The 24,623-nt window shown below is 46.1% G+C and overlaps 1 protein-coding gene across 3 annotated transcripts in view; it reads right to left on the reverse strand.

The window, feature by feature from the left end:
• The window catches only part of gusb (glucuronidase, beta), a 36,796-nt gene extending 21,576 nt beyond the window's left edge, over positions 1-15,220 (reverse strand). Inside the window, exons 1-4 of one of the 3 annotated variants that reach the window (XR_015073227.1) lie at positions 14,108-15,220; positions 8,361-8,549; positions 4,893-5,074; positions 1,115-1,257 (exon numbers count right to left, since the gene is read on the reverse strand). Coding sequence is in view for 1 of the 3 variants with exons in the window: in XM_085964488.1 (XP_085820614.1) it covers positions 1,115-1,257; positions 4,893-5,074; positions 8,361-8,549; positions 10,678-10,857 (694 nt within the window). In the remaining 2 variants the exon portion in view is untranslated. Of the gene's footprint in view, positions 1-1,114; positions 1,258-4,892; positions 5,075-8,360; positions 8,550-10,677; positions 11,150-14,107 lie in introns of those variants that run through there. The other 2 variants (XR_015073226.1, XM_085964488.1) reach the window with 2 other exon arrangements.
• Between the last annotated feature and the right edge of the window lie 9,403 nt (positions 15,221-24,623).

The following is a 24,623-nucleotide window of genomic DNA, read 5'->3' on the forward strand; positions in this document are numbered from 1 at the left end:
ATTTTGGGGCCGTAGTATTTATAAGTCTTGACAACTCTTCCTGTCAAGACTTATGAATGGGCATTTCCCTGCTCCGATTGGCTGCCCATGGCCCACGTGATCCCAGGGGACGCATCGAACTAACTGCGCCCCTGGGATACGCAAGCACTGCGCGCCGGCAGCTGGGCCAGGCCCCGGATCGGAATCCCACGGGGCCCTACAGCTCAACTGCCGGCGCGCAAGGCAAGTGCAGATCGGGGGCTTGCACCAGCGGGAAGCCCCCGACCTGAATTTCTGGGCCCTTATTTAAGGAAGGATATACTTGCATTGGAGGCAGTTCAGAGAAGGTTCACTAGGTTGATTCCTGGGATGAAAGGGTTGTCTTATGAGGAAAGGTTGAGCCTATACTCATTGGAGTTTAGAAGAATGAGAGGTGATCTTATTGAAACATAAGATTCTGAGGAGGCTTAACAGGGTAGATGCAGGGAGGATATTTCCCCTCGTGGGGGAATCTAGAATTAGGGGGCATAGTTTCAGAATAAGGGGTCGCCCATTTAAGACGGAGATGAGGAAGAATTTCTTCTCTCAGAGGGTCGTGAATCTTTGGAATTCCCTACACCAGTGAGCTGTGGAGGCGGAGTCATTGAATATATTCAAGGCGGAGATTGACAGATATTTGAGCTACAGGGGAATCAAGGGTTATGGGGAGCGGGCGGGAAAGTGGAGTTGAGGCCAAGATCAGATCAACCATGATCTTATTGAATGGCGGAGCAGACTCGAGGGGCCGAATGGCCTACTCCTGCTCCTATTTCTTATGTGCTTCAAATGTACTTCATTGGCTGTAAAGCGCTTTGGGGTGTCCCGAGGTTGTGAAAGGCGCTATATAAATGCAAGTCTTTCTTTCTTCAACATGGTATTGATACCACTATATAAAATGTTAATGAATCCCAAGAACAAATACCATGAGGTTGTACGGACATCGTTTTTGGTATAGAAAGCAGTGAAGGGTCCTTTTAGTCTTCTATATCGAGCATTTGAAGCTAATGTCAGCACCCACTAGATTTACTTGTAAGGCTTACATCTGCTGGTTCTGGTACTGGGGAAGGTCAATCCGTTCACGGTCAGAATGTCCTACCTGTGTCATCTTGAAAGTCTGTTGTAACCGTCAGGTCATCTATGTAGACGTTGGGCGTGGTGTATAGTAGAACTGGCCGATGAATCCCAGCATAGTTGAAGAAATCAAAGTTTGTAATCTGCACAAAATAACCCGGAGGGTAGCTGAAGAAATGCATAGAAGTGAGTTTAACCGGGATACTAAATGCTCAATACTGTGTTTTGTGACTACTTTATACCTATTTATATACACCGTTAAATGCATCACCAATAACCAAGGTGTCTTACTTTATTGTGGAACATGGTGATGATGTTTCAGTTAGAATTCAATAATCCCTGTAAATTAGTGCAGCTTTGTAGTTCTAGAACACAAGAAAAAGCAGTAAAGAAAACGAGGAATAAATTAAATCCAAAATAATCATTGCAAGTGATTGAGGACTGTCTTTCTGGAGGGTTGATATTCTAAGTGTCACTTTGCCTAGTGAGTGTATGCAAAGGCAGGGACCAAGGGGTGTCACAGGGTTTCTGAGCTGCAGGAGAGACTATCAAGAGCTGGAACAAAAGACTGAGAACGGCAGTGATTCAAGTCTAGTCAGGTAAGGTGGCTTTGTGACCTAGTTGGCTGATATCAACCGACATGGCTTAGGGCACTACCTTCAGTCTCAGTGCCCTGGGTTAGGCAGGGGAAAACTAGTCATGGTTCCTGCTTCTCATGAGTATGCACTGCCCCCTGCTGGAAATGTGGGCATCGCTGGCAAGGCCAGCATTTATTGCCCATCTCTAGTTGCCCTTGAGAAGGTGGTGCCAAGCCACCTTCTTGAACCGCTGCAGTCCGTGTGGTGAAGGTACTCCCACAGTGCTGTTAGGGAAGGAGTTCCAGGTTTTTTCACCCTGCGACGATGAAGGATCGGTGATATATTTCCAAGTCAGGATGGCATGTGACTTGGCAGGGAACTTGGAGGTGGTGGTGTTCCCATGCGCCTGCTGCCCTTGTCCTTCTAGGTGGAAGAGGTCGCGGGTTTGGGAGTTGCTGCAGTGCATCTTGTAGATGGTACACACTGCAGCTACGGTACGCTGGTGGTGGAGGGAGTGAATGTTTAAGGTGGTGGATGGAGTGCCAATCAAGCGGGCTGCTTTGTCCTGAATGGTGTCGAGCTTCTTGAGTGTTGTTGGAGCTGCACTCATCCAGGCAAGTGGAGAGTATTTCATCACACTCCTGACTTGTGCCTTGTAGATGGTGGAAAGGCTTGGGGAGTCAGGAGGTGAGACACTCGCTGCAGTGTATACCCAGCCTCTGACCTGCTCTTGTAGCCACAGTATTTATGTGGCTGGTCCAGTTAAGTTTCTGGTCAATGGTGACCCCAGGAGGTTGATGGTGGAGGATTCAGCGATGGTGCCATTGAATGTCAAGGGGCGGTGGTTAGACACTCTCTTGTTGGAGATGCTCATTGCCTGGCACTTGTGTGGTACAAATGTTACTTGCCACTTATCAGCCCAAGTCTGAATGCTGTCCACGTCTTGCTGCATGCGGGCATGGACTGCTTCGTGATGAGGAGTTGCAAATGGAACTGAACACTGTGCAATCATGAGTGAGCATCCCCCACTTCTGACCTTATGATGGAGGGTGTATGCATGTGGATGTCAGGTGAGCACAGGACCAGACTCAGCTAGGGCCGCCTCCCACGGTCGACACTCCCCTGCTCTTTTCCCATAGTCCTGCAAATCTTTCCTCTTCAAGTATTTATTCAATTCCTTTCTGAACGTTATTATTGAATCTGCTACCATCACCCTTTCAGGCAGCACATTCCAGATCATAACACTGTGTACATTTTTTTCCCCCTCATGTTGCCTCTGGTTCTTTTGCCAATTACCTTAAATCTGTGGACCCTTCTGCCACTGGAAACAGTTTCTCCTTATTTACTCTACCAAAACCCTTCATGATTTTGAGCACCTCTATCAAATCTGCTCTTAACCTTCTCTGCTCGTAGGAGAACAACCCCAGTTTCACTAGTCTCTTCACGTAACTGAAGTCCCCCATCCCTGATACCATTCCAGTAAATCTCATCTGTACCCTCTCTATGGCCTTGGCATCCTTCCTAAAGTGTGGTGCCCAGAATTGAACACAATACTCCAGCTGGGGCCTAACCAGTGTTTTATAAAGGTTTAGCATAACTTCCTTGCTTTTGTACTCGATGCCTCTATTTATAAAGCCAGGGATCCCGTATTCCTTTTCAACAGCCTTCTCAGCTTGTCCTGCCACCTTCAAAGACTTGTGTACGTACACCCCCAGGTTCTTGCACCCCCTTTAAAATTGTGCCATTTAGTTTATATTGTCCCTCATTCGTCCTACCAAAATGAATCGCTTCACACTTCCCTGCGTTAAATTTCATCTGCCATGGGTCTTCATTTCACCAGTCTGTCGATGTCCTGCTGAGGTCTGTTACTATCCTCCTCATTGTTTACTGCATTTCCCAGTTTCGTGTCATCTGCAAACTTTGAAATTATGCCCAAGTCCAGGTCATTAACATATATCAAAAAGCGTGGTGGTCCCAACACCGACCCCTGGGGAACACTAGTTACACTTCCCTCCAGTCTGAAAAAACAATCGTTCATCACTACTCTGCTTTCTGTCCCTTTGACAATCTCGTATCCACTCGGTCACTGTCCCTTTAATCCCATGGGTTTTAATTTTGCTAACATGTCTATTATGTGGTACTTGTTTATTTTAGCTTTCCTGATTGCATTATAGGTTTTAAAACTTAACATTTTATGAGGACTACTTTTGTTTGAAGTGCCAGTTTCAAAGATTACAATGTTGACAACAAAGAGCAACCTATGGTATTACTTAAAAAACAGACGACAACCCTCGGAGGTGACCACACACCACAGTTGACTTATCCACTCGGTTTAGCTTGTGTACATGTTTCAAATATCAAACATATCCTCTAATTACTACCAACACTAATTGAACCTTTGCGTCAAGTTAGTTGATCTTAGTCAAGTGATGGCAGGGGCATTGCAATTGGCCGCTGTGCTCTTGGGCTAGAATCAAAAATAAATACATACTCAGAGCTCCAGCTCCTGATTGTTATGTCATGCCATGAGCCCTGCTGGAAGCACTGGTGTGTATGTCGTGCCATGACCCCCTGCTGGAAGCACTGGTGTGTGAACGTCAGGCATGCACAGAATCCGACTTAGCAGTAGCATCTCTGTCACAGTCAAACAGCCTGCCAACATACATGGCCTAGTCTCTCACGTGGAGAATTGCCACTTGGCTATGGTACTGGAGGGCACCAAGTGTGGAACCATATCAAATATTAATCAGCATCTTCAGAAGAAAAATTGGATTCCCCGCCCCCACCTAACTTCAGCAGTAAGAATAGTTCTGGTGACTAAGTCTTTCAGTAAAATTCAAGAGTTAAAGATAGGGTTGTAGCTGCTTAAAACCTGTTGCATCTCTAACTTTTTCCAGTTCTGACGAAGGGTCATCGACCTGAAACGTTAACTCTGTTTCTCTCTCCACAGATGCAGTCTGACCTGCTGAATGTTTCCAGCATTTTCTGTTGTTATTTGTAGCTGAATTGTTTGGTATCCTACCAAAAAAGTTTAATTTTGATATATTCACCCAAAGCCCTTTAGCTTAATTAGACAAACTTTAAAAATATTAAGATGTAGTTTACAGAGATAAATTATTCCCAATACGACTGACAAAAGTCCAGTTTCTCGTATTTTAGAATATACTAAAGAAACAAAAATAACAATGTACGGTTTATCACTGTCTATTACTGAAACTGTCTCACCTTTTTGTATCAGTCATGTATTGAATCCTTCCTGGAGGTAAAGTATATGGGGTAAGTGTGTTGTTTACTGCAATGGTGATTCTGCACTGAAGAGTTGGACTACTCTGAAGAACTTTAGTGATGTCAGCTTCAAAAGGAAGGTGGCCACCTTCATGGAAGGCAACCCGAGCACCATTTACCCACTGCGAAAAGACAAAGGCACATCAATTAGGACACTAACATTTTTCACTTTACAAAACTCTAAAGTTAATGGAATTATTATTTTTTGGAGCTCTCTCAAAATATTGGTGCGGTGATCAAAATATATTCACAGGGTTATATAAATCCTTACCCATTTAAGTTTATATAATTACTTAAAAGCAAAATAAAGGCCCAAAATTTCCTGAAATTTTTAGTGCAAGAGTGGCATAGTGCAACACAGAAATCTCCTCAATCGTTTGCCCCAATTCTGAGACACGTCTGCTGAAACTCGTTTACATAGCCTGGCCTCCTGTGCAAAAGACCAGGTCACCCGAACTGGCGTAGAGTTATGCCCAATAATTTTATTGCCACACAGCCCGAAGTCACCTCATAAATCAGCGTAACTGAGATTTCTGGGGTTTGATAATGATTTGCTTTGGATTTTTCTTACTGGGAGCCACGGTGCTGTCAATCTCGGTGCACCTGCCCCTCCTCCCAGGCGTTCAGAAGGACTGGGCGGCTGGAATGGTCTTTCCAATGGGTAGGCCCCTGTCCTGTCTAATATTTGAAGAGGAAAAGGAGCAGCAGAGGCAAGAGGCTCCGAGGGCGAGACATCATGTCAGAAGACAGCAGCCCACCCGCTATTCCCATATCGGTGGCGCTGCGGTAGCGTTTGTTTTACACCAGTTTTTAACATTCCGCAGGAAATTTGGAAACAAGCTCCTGTCGGCAAGATTGGCACAGAACCAGCCACTAACTGTGCACTGCTACAGTGTGTTTACTAGAGAGAAGACAAAGACATTTTTCTGTTACAAGAAGTCACAACGGCAAGAAAATAGGAAGCTGCACTATTTAACATACAGCAAAATGACTTCCTTGGTAAGAAATTTCAATTAAACAAAGTCCCATTTTATTCATAACGATTTCCTGCACTGACCTCTTGTTAAAGAAATCGCACGAGACAGATTTTCTTAAGTGAGATTTTCTTGTAAAAAAAAAAGAAAAGCACTAAGCCTAGTCCAGAGGAGTGGACAGAATGCACTAAAAGTGTTTCACAGAAGAGTTCAGTACAAAGATTTCCTAATGTGGGCCTTATTGCTGAACCTCACTGTACAAAATGCACGCAAATTCAATGATCTTCATTAACATGGTTTCTGAAAGTACCGCAAAAAATGTGAGTTTTAAATCGTAACGAGGTATGCACTTCCTAAAAACTTCTCTCCATTTACGAGGTAATTCACTTTTGCTACTTTTGGTGTTAGATATTTGCCAAAATGTCTGATGCATCAGCTGACAGAACAATTTTATACTAAGTGGAATTATTAATCATCTTTAACTCCGCATCTTCAAAGCGAATTGAAAAACAAATCTCTTAAAAGATTAATAAAACAATAAAGATCTGCACAAAAGTTTAAACACTCATCCTAACTAGTGGCTCACTGGGTTTAAGCAACGAATAACTGAGCCGTGTAGGACAGGAAGGTACCAGGTTTGATTCACAGTCTACGCTCAGCCATATTAGGAGTGCTACCATTGGCCTTATCAAGTCAACCAGCATTCCCATTGCAGACCACTACCTAGCAACTCCTACTGGAATTATACATGTGAACATCAGGTGGAGAGAGGTTTGGGCTCGGTATCAAGGCCGGCATGAATGGTCACTTGAGTGAAATGCTGGAGTGTCCTGTACCCATAAAAGCAAACACATTAAGGAGTCAACGCTTTCAGAGGAGGAGGATGGAGACAAAACTGGCAGGTAGAGCATCCATCCTGGACAGACCTACTAATGTAACAAAACCAATTTAATGTTACATACAACCCAACTGTATAGGCCGATCCTCCCGTAGCAGTGCTCAGGAGGAATGTGTAAAACTTTTTTTTAAATTTTAAACAAAGCATTTTTCCATTGCGTTTGCCCCCTATTTAGTCAGGTCACGTTTTATCCTTTCGCTGTTGTTGCACCTTTCTGCAGCACTATCTAACATCAGTCAGAAAAGTGCAGAAGTATTTTCAAAACTTCCTGTTTTTGCCTTATCCTTAATGACCAGCAGTGTACTCGCAACAAATTCTGAAACTAAATTATAGATGAGGAAGGTGATTTGGCCCATCTTAATTCATCCATCCAAGAAGACCCTGCTGCATCTAAATGTTTCTTAAAATTATTCCAGGGTTTTCACCTCCACTACTCTATCTGAAAGTGCTACATTAACATTTTACTAGTTTGAATTTGTATGCCCTTGTTGTATGCTCACAGTTTGATATTTGTATTCCAGATGTATCTGTTCCACTCCCTTACCTATTTTATATTTCTCTTTAGGCTGAAAAGCTCCAGTTTCTCCAGGCTTTCTTCATAATGCAAACCTTTGACACTAGGGATCAGCCTCACAGCCCCTCTCCACTTTGCTGCCAGTGCTTAAACATCTCCCTTGTTCCTCAGTTACCAGAACTGTACACAATACTCGAGGCAAGATCTGACCAGAGCACTATGCAGTTTGATCATGGCTTCCTCAGACTTACATTCTACTGTTTTGGCTATGTAGTTCAACATTCTATTTATCTTTATAGATTGTGGCTCTGTATTGAGTAAGCATGCCGAGTGTCAAGTCTACCAAGACTGCTAGGTCTCTTTCGACGTTATCCTTAGCTATTTCAACAGCAACATTCATGGAGTGTATGTGTCACCCATTTTTCCTTCCTGTGTGTCATACTTTACATTTATCTGTATTAAACATCATCTGATATTGCTCTGTCCACTTACACATTTTGTTCAGCTCATTCTGTAATTTCTGAGCCGTTATCTTCAATTCCACTACCTCCCCTCGCCTGGTATCATCTGCACCTCAGCCAATCCACATTGGGTTTCCGAATCCAAGTCACTGAACTAGAGGCTACAAAACTAATCCTTCAACAGAAATTTTAGGCTGAAAATTTTTCAAACAGAAGTTAGAACTGGACCACCCCTGAGCAAGATGCTTAATCAGTTACTTCTACCAGACCCAGACACCATATAATATGTGCATACTTCAATTTTGCGAGTTGCAGTTACATTTCTAAGCACCTGTAATTACATGACTAGTTCACTGGCACATTATCATCAACTCAAAGGCCTATTATTTCACCACATCACTTACCTTGCTGATCAAATCAAAATAATTCTTATCTGCTGTATGCATTCCAAAAAACTTCACATATTCAAATATTTTGCCCAAAATAAAACAATTATGCTAGTGGTGAAGATTTTTCCCAAATGTTAGCTTAATACAATATGAAATGATTAAGAACACTTACAACAACTGAGTAGTAATTGGCACTGCCAACACTCAGCACAACTCTCTTTCTCGCATCAGGTGAAATCCACTGCCTGGGCACCCAAACCTCCTTTTCATACCACACCCAGCCAATGAAATCTCTCAGCTTGTGGTCCTGTGTGATGTCGTTGTAACTTGCTGGAACAGGCATGTCAAGCACTGACCCAGTCTGACAACAAAAGAAGAAAATACTTTGATGGGACATAATGCAAACACACAGTTAAGATGCAAGTATCTGGTGCAATTCAAAAGGCTCTTCTGATGAAAGTTTCTGATGATCTGCTATTACATATTGAATGGATACAGTACTCAAGGTGTCTTTCACGGGTGAAGGGCAGTATTTTTGAGCTGATAATGTACGTGTTACCTAAAAGCCGGGGGGTTGGGGGGGGGGGGGGGGGAAAGAGAGGGGGTGGTGGGCAGGGGAAGCTGGTACGTTTTGCATTGATAATGTCCACATTATCCCTACTGGGGGGATAAGTCTTGCCTCGAGTCTGTAAACATTATGGGGAGGGCAATAATTTGCATCGAAACCATCCATTTTATTCCTCCCAGATGCATTTTACTCTTTATACAAAATTAATTACCACTCTTAGGGGCTGCTGAGAACATCGGTCAGGGCTCACTGGGATGTCAACTTACCAGAACATTAGCCATCTTGAGGGCTACTGGGATCTTACCTCACTTGGGCACTGTCCCTCTTAGAAGCCATTGAAACAAATACACAGGACTCGCCCGAGTCAGAAGATTATGGGTTCAAGTCTCACACCAGAGACTCGAGCACAAAATCTAGTGCAGTACTGAGGGAGTGCTACACTGTCTGAGGTGCAGTCTCTCGGGTGAGATGTTAAACCGAGGCCCTGTCTGCCCTCTCGGGTGGATGTACAGGATCCCATGGTACTATTTTGAAGAGCTGAGAAGTTCTCCCAAGTGTCCTTGCAAATGTTTAGCCCTCAACCAATATCACTTAGCAGATTGTCTGGTCATTTATCTCATTGCTGTTTGCCAGACCTTACTGTGTACAAATTGACTACTATGTTTCCTACATTACTGCATTGGCTGTAAAGCGCTTTGGGACGTCCCGAGATCATGAAAGGTGCTACATAAATGCAAGTTATTACATTATTGCCTTTAAAGACTGCTGGGAAGTACCACTACCAGGTATGCTGGTGATAGCAAAACACTGCGGATGCTGGAAATCTGAAATAACAACAGAAAATGCTGGAAACACAGCAGGTCAGGCAGCATCCGTGGAGAGAGAAACAGAGTTAACGTTTCAGGTCTGTGACCCTTCGTCAGAACTGGAAAAAGTTTAGAGATGTAACAGGTTTTGGCAAGTGTAGAGGCTGGGGGAGGGGAGGAAAGAACAAAAGGGTCGACAGGATGGAAGGCAGGAAGAGATTAAATGTTGCAAATGGGGATGGCAAAATCAGCAACAGCTGCTGCCTGAAAAAATAAGGGCAGAGGTTACAGTCTGAAATTGTTGAACTCTATGTTGAGTCCAGAACACTAAGTGCCTAATCGAAAGATGAGGTGCTGTTCCTCGAGCTTACGTTGAGCTTCGTTGGAACAGTGCAAGAGGCCAAGGGCAGAGAGGTCAGAGTGGGAGTGGAGTGGAGCGGAGAATTAAAGTGACAGGCGACCGGAAGCTTGGGGTCACCCTTACGAACTGACCCGAGGTGTTCCGCAAAGCAGTCACCCAATCTGCGTTTGGTCTCCTCAATGTAGAGGAGACCACATCGTGAGCAGCGAATATACGGTATACTAAATTGCAAGTAGTACAAGTAAATCACCTTCACCTGAAAGGGGTGTTTGGGGCCCTGGACAGTAGAAAGGGAAGAGGTAAAAGGGCAGGTGTTGCATCTCCTGCGCTTGCACGGGAAGGTACCGTGGGGAGGGGAGAGGCTGTTGGGGGTGATTGAGGGGGGGACCAGGGCGTTGTCGAGGGAGCGGTCCCTCCGGAATGCTGAAAGGGGAGGGGAGGGGAGGGGAGGGGAAGATGCGTTTGGTGGTGGGATCACGCTGGAGGTGGTGGAAATGGCAGAGAATGATCAGTTGAATGTGGAGGCTGGTGGGGTGAAAGGAGAGGACAAGGGGAACCCTATGCTGGGACGTTACCTCACGGAGACAGTGGCCTTTTCATGGAATAACTAGGGCATTACCCTTCTCAGGAGACACGATCTCCCTCAGTGGGATAAGGCATTTACACTGTGAGCAGGACTCTGTGTCTCTCCCAGGGAGGCACCAGGACATGAACCTTCTGACCTGGGACGTTGCCCTTTCAACAGGAACCTTACCTCTCTTAGGGGTCGCCGGTACCAATCCTCCTCGAAGCCCTGGTTCCTGGTGGAGGACTGATCCGCCCGGAAGCTCCACAAGCCGCTCAGCACCTTCACCTCCCGGAACGAGGACTCCCGGGGGCTCAGAGCGCTGGTGAAGCCGAGCAACAAGACCGAAAGCGGCCAGACCATCACCATCCTGCTGGCTGATGGCCGTCAGCTGACTTCCGCGTCACATTACAATCCCCATCACATGATCAGAAAAGTATCAAGTTGAAGCTTCGCAGCGTTCTATGTCAATATCCATCGGCAACTCCGAGCTCAAGCAATAGCTATGGCACTAATGGCAACCCCCATTTTCAGTGTCCCCATTTACCTGCAATACCTGTTACGCCTCTAGTTAGCGTTGCTATAAGCGGTTTAAAAGTTAACCCTGGTGTGGAGATGCCGGAGTTGGACTGGGGTGGACAAATGTAAGAAATCACACAACACCAGGTTATAGTCCAACAGCTTTATTTGAAATCACAAGCTTTCGGAGCGCTGCTCCTTCTTCAGGTGAAGTGGAGAAATGCATAAAGACACAGCTTATATAGTCAGAGAATCATGTCAGATGTTTACAGGTAACCTTTCCAACTGCCATTTGTCACACCTCGGCAGAGAGATAATCACAGCAGTCAAAGGTGTGAATGGTGTCCAAACAGGTCAGTCAGGGAAACATTACATCAAAGAACAATGAGGTGGGGTCACAAGGGGTCAAATATTGCAGATGCTGGGGTCTGTATGAAAAACAAAAAAAGACAAAAAACATTTTTTTTGGCTGGAAATCACAGCAGGTCCGGCCGCATCTGTGTAGAGAGAACAAGCCAATGTCGACTCGAGTCTGGATGACCCTGCATCAGGTGGGGTTACATGTAGCGTGACATGAACCCAAGATCTCGGTTAAGGCCGTCCTCATGGGTGCGGAACTTGGCTATCAGTTTCTGCTCGACGATTTTGCGTTGTCGTGTGTCTCGAAGGCCACCTTGGAGAATGCTTACCCGAAGATCGGAGGCTGAATGTCCTTGACTGCTGAAGTGTTAACCGAGATCTTGGGTTCATGTCACGCTACATGTAACCCCACCTGATGCAGGGTCATCCAGACTCGAGTCGACATTGGCTTGTTCTCTCTACACAGATGCGGCCGGACCTGCTGTGATTTCCAGCCAAAAAAAATGTTTTTTGTCTTTTTTTGTTTTTCATACAGACCCCAGCATCTGCAATATTTGACCCCTTGTGACCCCACCTCATTGTTCTTTGATGTAATGTTTCCCTGACTGACCTGTTTGGACACCATTCACACCTTTGACTGCTGTGATTATCTCTCTGCCGAGGTGTGACAAATGGCAGTTGGAAAGGTTACCTGTAAACATCTGACATGATTCTCTGACTATATAAGCTGTGTCTTTATGCATTTCTCCACTTCACCTGAAGAAGGAGCAGCGCTCCGAAAGCTTGTGATTTCAAATAAAGCTGTTGGACTATAACCTGGTGTTGTGTGATTTCTTAAAAGTTAACCCGTCACATAATGTTAGTTTTGCTGGAGAGTTTTGATGTAATTGGCCTGGAGTCTCCAGGAATTGAAGATTAATCTGCTGCAGCGAGCAGCCCAGGAGAGAAATCATAGGGCCATTAAAAACAGGTTTTTTTCCCCATTTTCTTTGAACACTTATTTATTAGTTACAAAACTATTAGAGATGGAGAAGATAGCTGTTTGACTGGGCAGGGTGGTTGGAGGCATTAGTTCCTGTGATAAAACCTCCAGGACTATGTCCCTAGTGTAACTTGCTGCCCACTGGGGGTCTTTCTAGCAACGGGTTCACCCGCAGCGACAATGCGGCTGGATTTCAAGCTGCTTTTAAGGTGAAAGAATTGAATAGATTAAGTGTCCGCAACTGTAGAGAAAGATTAAGCTCCTGGTTAAACAGGATGCCCTGGAATTTGCGGTCAGCGGCGAAGTGACGGCGAGCGCCGCTAGCCTCAAAAAGCTGCCCACATAGATCTCGCAATCTCTGTGGCGAAAACTTTAGGTTTCGCGACGTTAATTTGATTGTAGCGCTGTCAAAAGGGGATCCCGAGTGTAGAGCAGCAGTGATGTCATCAAGCTGTCTAAGCGGACAATCGCATTGAAACATAGAAGATAGGAGCAGGAATAGGCCATTCGGCCCCTCGAGCCTGCTCCGCCATTCAATGCGATCATGGCTGATCATCCAAATTCAGTACCCTGTCCCTGCCTTCTCCCCATATCCCTTGATCCCTTTAGCCTTAAGAAATGTATCCAACTCCTTCTTGAATATATTTAATGAATTGGCCTCTACTGCCTTCTGTGGTAGAGAATTCCACAGGTTCACCACTCTCTGGGTGAAGAAATTCCTCCTCATTTCTGTCCTAAATGGCTTACCCCTTATCCTTAGACTGTGTCCCCTGGTTCTGGACTCCCTGACCATCGGGAACATCCTTCCTGCATCTAGTCTGTCCAGTCCTGTCAGAATTTTACATGTTTCAATGAGATCACCTCTCATTCTTCTAAACTCCAGTGAGTATAAGCCCAATCGACCCAATCTCTCCCCATATGTCATTCCTGCCATCCCAGGTATCAGCCTGGTGAATCTTCGCTGAACTCCTTCCATGGCAAGAACATCCTTCCTCAGATAAGGTGACCAAAACTGCACACAATACTCAAGATGTGGTCTCACCAAGGCCCTGTACAACTGCAGCAAGACATCCTTGTTCCTGTACTCAAACGCTCTCGCTACGAAGGCCAACATACCATTTGCCTTCTTAACCGCCTGTGGCACCTGCATGCTTACCTTCAGCAACTGGTGCACAAGGACACCCAGGTCTCGTTGCACTTCCCCTTCTCCCAAGAATACTCACAGACAGCAACCCAGGAAATAAAAAGCACTGATTCAATTCACTTAAAAAACATTTTTTACAGAGAGCGAAATAAAGATTGGGACATGCACATTACGGTAGAAGCTGAACTATCATAAACAAATTATTTAAAAAATTTTAAATGTTCTTTTATTATTTAAAAAATCTAGTAATTTTCTATCATAATGGAGAAATTTGACATTCCACAAATATAAAATTAGTTTTTCAGGGCCAGGATGTTTGTTCAGCAGTCAATACGCCATTAAAACTCCAGTTACACTTATTCAAACAAGGCTTAATTTTTAATGGGGTGTTTAACAGCGTAATTAGATAGGAAAAACATAAGTTTTCGTACAATCATACCTTTTGTCATTTAATCTCTCCTGCCTTCCACCCTATCACAGACCTTCCCTTTTGTTCTTTCCTCCCCTCCCCCTTTCCCTATCTCTGCACTTGCTTAAAACTTTGTTATATCTCTAACTTTTCCAGTTCTGATGAAAGATCATCGACCTGACACATAGGGCTGGATTTCACTTACCGAGATGAGTTGGGGGTGGGACTGCTGCCCCCTGCGACATCTGATGAACAGACCCAGGCTCTCCAATTACTCTCTCCTTAGGATAAAATAGATGGCAGCTGTAGCTGAGATTGCAGAAGCCATCTGTCGCTTCTCCCGATGAGATGAGCTACACAAACACTTCACAGCTTGTCACCTGCAGAAACATCTAACAACATTAAAAATGACTTTCCCAACATTTCCTTACCTCTGATACTAAACATTGTCCCATTGCATCCTTCACACCACTTCTGCAGCTGTCACCCAAACACCAACATAACAATAGACCCACAGCACACCTCACTTACCCTGGCGGGGTTCCCCACGTCGGAAAGCCCGCAGCAGATGCCGTAAAATTGGGAATAGCCTCTTAACCGGCTATAATCCACTTCCTGCCGCTAGGAGTCAGGTCCCTGCGCAAATCAACGACCCGACTCCCGGTTGGTTGGAGGCGGGTTGGGAGCGGGTTCGGGACCTGCTCCCATTCTTTTTGACTTTCCCAGCAGTTCCGCCTCCAAACCCGCCTCCTCAGGGCTGGTAAAATCCAGCCCATTAACTCTGTTTCTCTCTCCACAGATGCTGTCTGACCTGCTAAGTATTTCCAGCATTTTCTGTTTTTATTTCAGATTTCCTGCATCTGCCGTATTTTGCTTTTGTGTTAAGTGTTCGTCAGTTCAACTGATTTCATTGATTGTAGGCTCTGGGAAGTTCCACAGCGCAGCCTGTGGTGGAGCAGGGAATGACTGACCACAACTTCAGGATTTTCACATTTACTTGCGCATGCGCTAAATCCTGAAGTTACGGTCAGTTTCAGAGAGGTAATGACGGCCAACGCTGACAGTTTGCCGTCATTACCACCGCAAAATCTGGCCCAATGCCTCTGCTTTCTGCCACTGTCTGCTTTCTGTGGTTCTGAGTATCTAATCTCTCACAAACGATGTAGGCTGACTAAATTCCCTCGTTGTTTAGGAAATCTGCAATGCGAGGGCACAGTGACAGTGGTGCAACCTTCCCAGTCACATTGGAAGCCTGAAGTGTGAGGTCATATTGACATTTGCAGCACTCCACAACCAGCTGTGCACTGCTTCTCTCTCCCCCACCCCAGCTGTTGACTTTCCTGACCCAGCCCTTCTCTGTTGCCTATAATAAAGTGGTGGTCTTTCAACACCCCCAACCCCTTTATTCTATTTTTCTCTTCATTTGCTATCTTTTTCTGTGTTTCCCCTTTCTCTCTTCACAGTCCCCCTGACTGTGCAGTATTTCCTCTTTCTGGGCACAGGGCTATTCTAGCTCTGGTAAAGACCCTCTATTAGAATATAAACTCTATAGTTTTGACAGGAAAGCTAATGCTACTGCTATGGTAGTCCCTTACTTCCCTTCACTGGAGAGTGGAGAAAACAGGCAGAAAAAGACGTTAGGAAAACTTTAAAAAGAAAAACAATATTGCGTACTCTGCTTCGAATTAACGGAAGCCTCCCTTGTATTGTCAGCAGTGTAAATGATAATCCATCACTGTATTCAAAATGTAGCTTTGTCTATCGAGCAACTATAACTGGTTAAATTTGGTCTCTCACTTCTCATTAAATGTATTGATGTTGCAATCATCGTAACAGGAAGAATATTGCAGATTGACAGGAAATGTGAGGAAAAGTTATGAAATAACTGTGTTTGTATGTTTTTATGGTATCCTAATATCTAGAGCCATTATAAGTCTAGAAATTACAGTTGGCCATATTAGTGTACAAGCACTTAACAAGTTCATATGGCTTTTTTCTGCCCTTTATTTTTTTACAGAGGCATTAGCTCTTTTAAAATGAACTGATTTGCACCTCCATTAAAATAACTGGAAGATGAATGTCAAAGGAATGCATTAAGCGTTGGTTCACTAACATCGCCAACAATCATTTCTAGGCTACTGAGAACTGTTTGCATCATGCGCTAAAAGGAGATGCGTGACAGGTTCGCCCATTTGTGCTCTTGAAGTACCCTCTGTTTCAGAGCTGGCCTCATGTGATTGGTATCACAAAGCAACCAAGCAGGGCCTGTGATGATGCTCAGCAGCAACCAGCTTCTTCTTTAGCCACCACTTCTTCCCTTTTCCAAGTAGTAATTAGCCCTGTGTTTCCTTTTTTAAATCAGTAAAAAAAAATCTTTGGAATGTGATGTCTCTGGGCTAATACGTGCTTCAAGTGCTGATGTTGCTAAGCAGGGAGTGTGGATTCGCAGCAAACATTCACAAGGGAGCTGGATGAGTTCCTGACATCACCACATTTTAAAGGTAAGTGGGGTATTGATGATGTGGTAAGGCTCATTCATGAGAGCGCCTGGCTTGATACTGCTGGACATCTGTAATAAAGAAAATGGCATATACGTAAATGTATGTAAATAGCATTGTTGCTACACAGATAGATGCCATATTTTGCAGCACAATACAGTCACTGCTTTACACCAAATTTGCACAAACACATCTGCCTTTCAAAGTGTACAAACCTGGAGCACATTCCTCTCCTCCTGCCCAAACAATATCCATGCTGTCTATACTGTCCCAGTCAATGCCCTCTATGATCACATAAAATGGGAGTGTGAAGCCCTCCACCTGTCTGCACTTTGTTATCCTTTCTTTTGAAGGCAACCTTTTTCTACAAGAAGATGAATATGCATTAGATTAATCTTATTGCTTCCGAGCCCCCCTCCCATGTTGTAAAAATCCACGGCCCCTCTGTAACATAACATAAGTATTTTCTCTGTATAAAAATTAGATATTAGTTAATTATAGCTCTATTACACCTTGCATAAAGAAGAATTTATTCAAGTCCTAAATTTACATAAGCAAAATACCGCAGATGCTGGAAATCTGAAATAAAAACAGATAATGCTGGAAATACTCAGCAGGTCAGGCAGCATCTGTGGAGAGAGAAACGATGAAAGGTCATCGATCTGAAACGGTAACTCTGTTTCTCTCTCCACATATGCTGCCTGACCTGCTGAGTGTTTCCAGCATTTTCTGCTTTTATCCTAAGTTTACATTGGCCCAGAAATTCGGGTCTCCACGGGTGAGTACGCATGGGGTACTCACCCGTGGGCCCGATGGAAGTGCCGGTTTCCTGCATGCACTGTGCATGCGCGGGAAACCGGCACTTCCGTTCCTCTGAACGAAGGGGTTCAGAGGTCGAACGCTGTGCGCGGGGGAGGCTGCGCGTGCGCATCCAACTTCGTTTTTTTTTTACAGGTTTCTCCGGGATCGTAAGCCTGCAGAAGTTAGAAATATAAAAAGCAGGTGTAAGGCCTGCTTTTTACAAGGTAAGTGGTGAATTAATGAAAATTAAAAAAAAATTTCCACAGGTTTATTATTTTTAAATACTTTAAAGCAAGGTAAGTTTATTTTTAGCCCCGTTAGAATATTAAATTATTTTTTTCAAAAATTTAAATTATTGTTTAAAATAGTTATTTAATGTAATTTATAGTTTACTAGCTGAAGTGCCCGGCGGTGCCGAGGCTTTTTCGAGGGCATGTTGTTGTTGGAAGAGAGAGAGAGAGAGAGCGACTGGGGGGGTGGGGAGAGAGAGAGAGAGAGAGTGAGACTGGGGGGGAAGAGAGAGAGCGACTGGGGGGTAGAGAGAGAGCGACTGGGGGGTAGAGAGAGAACGACTGGGGGGGAAGAGAGAGAGAGACTGGGGGGAAGAGAGAGAGCGCGGGTGGGGGGAGAGGGCGGGGGGAAGAGAGGGCGGGGGAAGAGAGGGCGGGGGGGAAGAGAGGGTGGGGGAAGTGAGGGCGGGGGGGAAGAGAGGGCGGGGGGAAGAGAGGGTGGGGGGGAAGAGAGGGTGGGGGGGAAGAGAGGGCGGGGGGAGGAGAGGGCGGGGGGAAGAGAGGGCGGGGGGGAAGAGAGGGCGGGGGGGAAGGGAGGGCGGGGGGGAAGGCAGGGCGGGGGGGGAAGAGAGGGCGGGGGGGAAGGGAGGGCGGGGGGGGAGGGGAGGGCGGGGAGGGTGGGGGGGGAGGGGAGGGCGGGGGGGAAGGGAGGGCGGGGGGGAAGGAAGAGAGGGGGGAAGGGGAAGAGGGAGGGGAAGGGGGGGAGGGAGGGCGGGGGGGCGGAGGGAGGAAGGGAGGGCTTGAGGCTGAGAGACGGCCACGGCCACGCCCGGTTGCCGGGGTAACCCTGCCGCGCCGCCCCGCACTCCCGAGAGCCCGGCTCTCCGAGCCCCGCACTCCCGAGAGCCCCGCTCTCGAAGCCCCAGCCGCCCCGCCCCGCACTCCCGAGAGCTTCGAGCCCGCCCCGCACTCCCGAGAGCCCCGCTCTCCAAGCCCCAGCCGCCCTGCACTCCCGAGAGCCCCGCTCTCCGAGCCCCGCCCCCCCCGGCCGAGAGCCCCACTCTCCAAGCCCCGCACCCCCCCGGCCGAGAGCCCCGCTCTCCAAGCCCCAGCCGCCCCGCCCCGCACTCCCGAGAGCCCCACTCTCCGAGCCCCGCCCCCCCGGCCGAGAGCCCCGCTCTCCAAGCCCCAGCCGCCCCGCCCCGCACTCCCGAGAGCCCCGCTCTCCGAGCCCCGCCCCCCCGGCCGAGCCGGCTTGAAGTCCGCCGATTGCGGCTCTGAGAGACGGCCGGCGGGCCCGGTTGCCGGGGGTAACCCTTCCCGCTCACCAAGGCCGAGATCCGCACTCTCGAGAGCCCCGCCCGAGCCGAGCGCGGAACAGAGAGAGACGCCGCGTCTCACCTGCTCCTGCTGTGCACGCACCCTGACCCTCGTGGCTGATGCCGTTGCCCCGGGTAACGTGACACGGGGGGGGGGGCAGCTGAGGAGCTTAGCAGAAGCCCAATTACCTAGCTTGGGCCTGGCTGGGCAAGAAAGGCCCAGGCTTTCCGGCCTAAGAAAAAAACGGGGCAAGGTAGGAAAAAGAATCTTCAGGTTAGAGAAAATATTTACAAATGAGTGATTTTTTTAAAAACAATTCAATAAATACAATTTTATTTTGCTGGAAATGTATATTTGAAAAGAAAGACGCAGAAAGCAGGAAAAAGAATGGAAGCAAGATGGCGGCTACTCATCTCGGTTCAGAACGATAAGACCCGCCCACACACGCACCGATTGGTCGACCGTCAGGTGACCAAAGCGTAGGATTGGTCAATCGTCCCGTCACTCGACCGTAGGAGGGCCCGGCCGCACGCGGCAGCAAGCCGGCGTACGATTGGTCGACCTCGAGGTCACTCTGTCGCTAATGAGCGGATAATGAGATGCTAATGAGCGGAATGTTGAAGGTTTTTCGGATACCGCGGGCGCAATTTTAGTCCGGCCGAAACGTAAATACGCTTATGACCGTTTGGGAAAGGTAAGCTTTCTTTTGAGGTAACGCACGCGTAGGTACGCTCTGTAACTTTCGAGCGCATAGCCGCCCAGACGCACACGTGCAGACAGACAGAAGGACAGAAGGACAGACAGACAGATCGACCGATTTATTTATATATATAGATTTAAAAAATGTGATAAAAAAAAAAATTATTTGAAGGTTTAGTGCTATTTTGGGGCCGTAGTATTTATAAGTCTTGACAGCACTTTTTGTCAGACTTATGAATGGAGCATTCCCTGCTCCGATTGGCTGCCCATGGCCCACGTGATCCCAGGGGAGGCATCGAACTTACTGCGCCCCTGGGATACGCAAGCACTGCGCGCTGGCAGCTGGACCAGGCCCAGGATTGGAATTCCATGGGGCCCTACAGCTCAACGGCCGGCGCGCAAGTTAAGTGCAGATCGGGGGCTTGCACCCGCGGGAAGCCCCCGACCCGAATTTCTGAGCCATTATGTGCCCATTTTCTGCCCAAGCTCTGCTCCACCCCATCAACCATTTACTTAACAGGAAATGAACCAGGAGCAGCAAACACAGCACTCACTACAAGCTTGTTTAGTGCACTCGGTCGGACTGGACTAAAATTCCAGGTCCACCTCCTCCATTTCGGAAACAGAACTTCCCTCTTATTTCGATACCAAACCCAACACAGTGGTGAAAGCCAGTGACTTGAATTAACTGCACCAGTAGTGGCAGAGGCGAATGGAGAAATAGAGAAATAAACAGGGCCCTGAGTGACTTTACCCACCTGACCTCATCGCCATAAATCCTTTAGTAACAAAGGCAGCACCCCCTCTTTTTCCTCCTCCCCAACTCTTTCACAAATAGCCGACGGTCTCTTAAAGGACATGGGCGGCCAGATTAGGATGACCTGTCCGTCAGAGAAGCACATGGTCATGAATATAAAGCTCCGAGTCTGAGATAATTTTCTCGCCTCTTTGCTTCACCTCCATTTTGTGTGCATTATCCCTGTGCCTTGCTCAACTATTTTCACAACTTTTTATTCTTTTGTCTTTTTATTGCCTCATTCAAACAAGCAACAGTTTTGGTGGTCAATGTATTAACTGCTCCTCTGCAACAGGCTGACTTGACTTCCTCCCTGCTGTTCCTTCCCCTGCCGTTTGGTTGTGTTCAGTCCTATGAAGTAGCTCATCCATCTTCGATGAAAGTTCAACAGCCGATGCATTTTTTTCTTTTCACGCGGGATCGGTGTATTTCGTTCATCATCTGTTTTTATTTCTTTGACTCTTACCTGTTGAGCTCCCCTCCCCTCTGCTCTTGGTTCAGTCCAAGAAGCTGCTTTTCTATTGGTTTCCTGCCATTTTATCTGCTGCCAGCTCCTGACATGTGGGTCTTGTGCAGCCGGCAGCAACTGGGATACTGGGTCTCCCCAATAGCTGGCCTTAGTGTCTCGGTGGCTGGCCTTAAGTGTACCTGGCAAGCTAACTTGAGGGTTGCCACCAGCTTCAGGAGAACCATGTATCAGGAGTCAGCAAGAAAGCAACATAAAAGCAGCTATAGAAGGAACTTAATACAAGAGCAAAATACCGTAGATGCTGGAAATCTGAAATAAAAACAGTAAATGCTGGAAATACTCAGCGGGTCAGGCAGCATCTGTGGAGAGAGAAACAGAGTTAATGTTTCAGGTTGATGACCCTTCGTCAGAACTGGTTCAGCGACCTGAAACGTTAACTCTATTTCTCTCTCCACAGAGGCTGCCTGGCCTGCTGAGTATTTCCAGCATTTTCTGTTTTTATTATAGAAGGAACTTGTTTATTTCTCGATACCTAAATGGAAGAATCTAAGTCGAAACATTAGACAATCTTGTTGTATTCCAAATGCCGATGGCCCTGCCGTGTATTGCCAGCAACTTCCGTTTCATTAATTTCCACCATTTACAGTTTTCTTCCCCCAAGTCAGCAGATCGCCCTCTGTGCTAGGGCTGATGTTAATTACAGCGTGTGTGCCGAAGTGACTTCATTACAATGGGGTTGAAAGGAAGTCTCGCACTACCTCAGCCCACGCAAAGGGGCTTGTCTAACCATACAAGTGGTGTCCAACAGTAAGGAGCTAAATTGACTGCGCATGCACAGTCTTTGTATCACCGAGACTATGCCATAAACATCTGTAGTCTCCCCTGTATATTGCTGAGACAAACCAACTGGAGGATACCCTGAATTCTTCTCATGAGTGTCTTGGCGCAGTGGTAGGACTCTCCCCTCTGAGAAGGTTGTGGGTTCAAGTCCCACTCCAGAGACTGAGCACAAAAGTCTAGGCTGACACTCCAGTGCAGCACTGAGGGAGTCAGAGTGCCGTCTTTTGGATGAGATGTTAAACCAAGGCCCTGTCTTCCCTCTCAGGTGGGTGTAAAAGATCCCATGGCACGATTCATAGAAGAGCAGAAGAATTCTCTCTAGTGTCCTGGCCAATAGTTATCCCTCAAGCAACATCATTAAAACATATTGGCCTGGATTTTGCGGTTGACCTCGAAAAAGCTGCCCACAAAGATTTAGCGGGCTCTGGAGCATAGATTTCTTCTTTTCCAATGTCAATTTTAATTTGGTGCCTTCTACAGGGGGGTCTGTGGTGTCCAGCAACAGGGCAGGCAGCAGGCAGGCTGATCAGCCAATCAGATTGAAGAATTCGCACAGAAGGAAAGCCGGAAGTAAAAAGCAGGGAATATAAATCACATTTAAATCATTGTACAGAAAGCAAAATAAAGATTGGGACATACACATGGGGTTAAGGGAAAAAAGTAAATATCAGAACAAAAACGTTTATAAAAATATATATATATTTTTTTAAATCTGCAATTTTTAAATGTTCTTCTAAGAGAGTGAGACTCCACACTTGTAAAATTTGTTTTTCAGGGCCAGAGAGGTTGTTCAGCAGTAATTATGACTTAGTACACCGTTAAAAGCTCCGTTACTCCTAATTGAACAAGGCTTACATTTTCATTGTTTTTTAAGGTGAGAATATTGCGTAAAAAGCTGAAGTTCGTGACAAATCAGTGATTTCCTATTGATTCCGTCTGCGAAGACTGCAACAGCGCACCCTATGGAGGAGCACGGTGTCACTCACAGCAACGCCCGGATTTCCGCGTTTAGCTGCACATGTATGGTTGGCAGAAGTTGCTGTTAGTTCTACACTGTAATAATGGTGAGCGCTGACAGCCTTGCCATTATTACTACCGCAAATTCCGGGCCATTAATATCTCACTGCTGTTTGTGGGACCTTGCTGTGCGCAAAATTGGCTGCCGCGTTCCCTATATTATAACAGTCAAAGGTAGTTCATTGGCTGCAAAGTGCTTTTGGACGTCCTGAGGTCATTCATTTTTTGCCCCGTGTATTTTGGGCAACAGTGCAGTTTTATGGACTTACGCTCAGCTTACCTGAATGTAAAGTATCTTACCCACAGAAAATGTGTGAGAATATGTGAGAGCTGACTGAGTGCTGTGTAATTGCCAATTGTATGTGTGAATAATTATAGCCCGTATTCAATCTTTCTCAGCTGTATCATTCTACATTCTTTTTTTAATCTGTTGATGTTTCTCAGCCATTTCCATTATTTCCCTGTGTGTTGCATTTGCAGCAAGCTAATTCTGGTTAAGTGCACTAAGGTACTCAAACTATGATTGGCATCAGTGACTAACTACAAATATGCAACTCGAGGGAAGGTTATGGCCTACTATGATCATTTACTGTGACCTGCAGATCTTGCCATGTAAATTTTGCTTCATGTCTTCTGCGCTCTCCCTTATTTGCTCACATAATTGTGCATTCCAGAGCTAGAATGGCTCGCAATGCCTTATTTATACCAGTTAAGTGACTATTGAATACAGCAGGTTCACATTTGTGTTGACCCTGTGCATCAGGGACCAGTAGTCTTAGCACAGGCCTCACAGAGTATAAATTGCATAAGCATAGAACCAAGTTAGCTGTCGGACAGGAGTTCTTCTCACAGTGAGTGATCGAGCTATGAAATGAAGTTGCCAGCTTGTGCAGTGAGTTTGGATTCACTGCAATCATTCAAAAGGGAGTTGGATGAGTCCCTGACTTCACCGCATTTAGAAGGTAGGTGGGGGATTGGTGAATGGAATAAAGTTGAACATTTTTGCCCGTATTTCACAAAACAAAGCTAAAAATGTTAATTCCTATTTAATACGCTGCCTGTGCACTGAGTAATTTCACTCTTCCATCTCTTTCATAACATTGAATTTTCAGTCTCGGGGCCATCTTGTAACTGTCTCCTCTCCTATGAACCATCTTTTTGAAGGTAAGATGCCCAGGTTTGCACACAAGTGAGGGAAGTTTCAGTCTCCCTGCCGCCCTGTTTTCAGTAGGAATGGGGCGGTAGTGGGACCAAAACCACTAAAAATGCCGTCTTTCTGCCCGCTGCCATATTCGAGCCGGAAACAGGCGGGAGCCTCATTAAGATATGCTAATCAGGGTCCTATGAGGTCGACAGCATCCCAATTAGCATTTCCAAATTAAATCATGCGGTGCCTACGCTCAGCTAGCCCCACCCACTGACCCTGGTAAAGATGGCAAACCAGGGCACCTTAAAGGGGTCGCTCAGAAAAAGGTGAAAAAATGTTTTGTGGAGGCTTTTTTGGGAGTAGGAGGAGCATGATTGATCTTCATGAGGCTCCACAAAAATCCTCCAGACTGTTGTTGTGCCTTCTACCATGCCACCTCTCTCTCTCATATCTCACACATCATGCTCTTTGGAAGAATATATTAAATGCAAATTGAATGACTATTAAAAAGTACTTATGCTGTCATTAGATTATATGGGTGGGGGGGGGACCTCTTTCAAATAGTGACACACTCTGAGACCCCAGCAAATATTGACACATTCCTGAGGAACCCAATCACAATTTTGGAAAGGAAAACATTGGTATAAACAACAGAAATAACCTGCTAGTAGATCAATAAAAAAATACCAACCTCGTGACAGAGAAGCCGAGATCTGATGAGCTAGTAGACCCTGAAGGTCAGGGCGCCCCGGCTTGGAAACCTTAAATAACCATTTACACGGTAACAGTGGAGATGTATTCCAGACAGAAACTATATCAAACGTCCAGTTACGTTCTGTGGAATTGAACATTTCCAGGTTATGTCTGACGGGTGTCAATGAAACATCCATTCATTGCATTGCAT

This window comes from Somniosus microcephalus, chromosome 22 (genome assembly GCF_052327205.1).
Source record: "Somniosus microcephalus isolate GS21.2 chromosome 22, FLI_Smic_1.0, whole genome shotgun sequence".
In the NCBI taxonomy this organism is placed as follows: domain Eukaryota; kingdom Metazoa; phylum Chordata; class Chondrichthyes; order Squaliformes; family Somniosidae; genus Somniosus; species Somniosus microcephalus.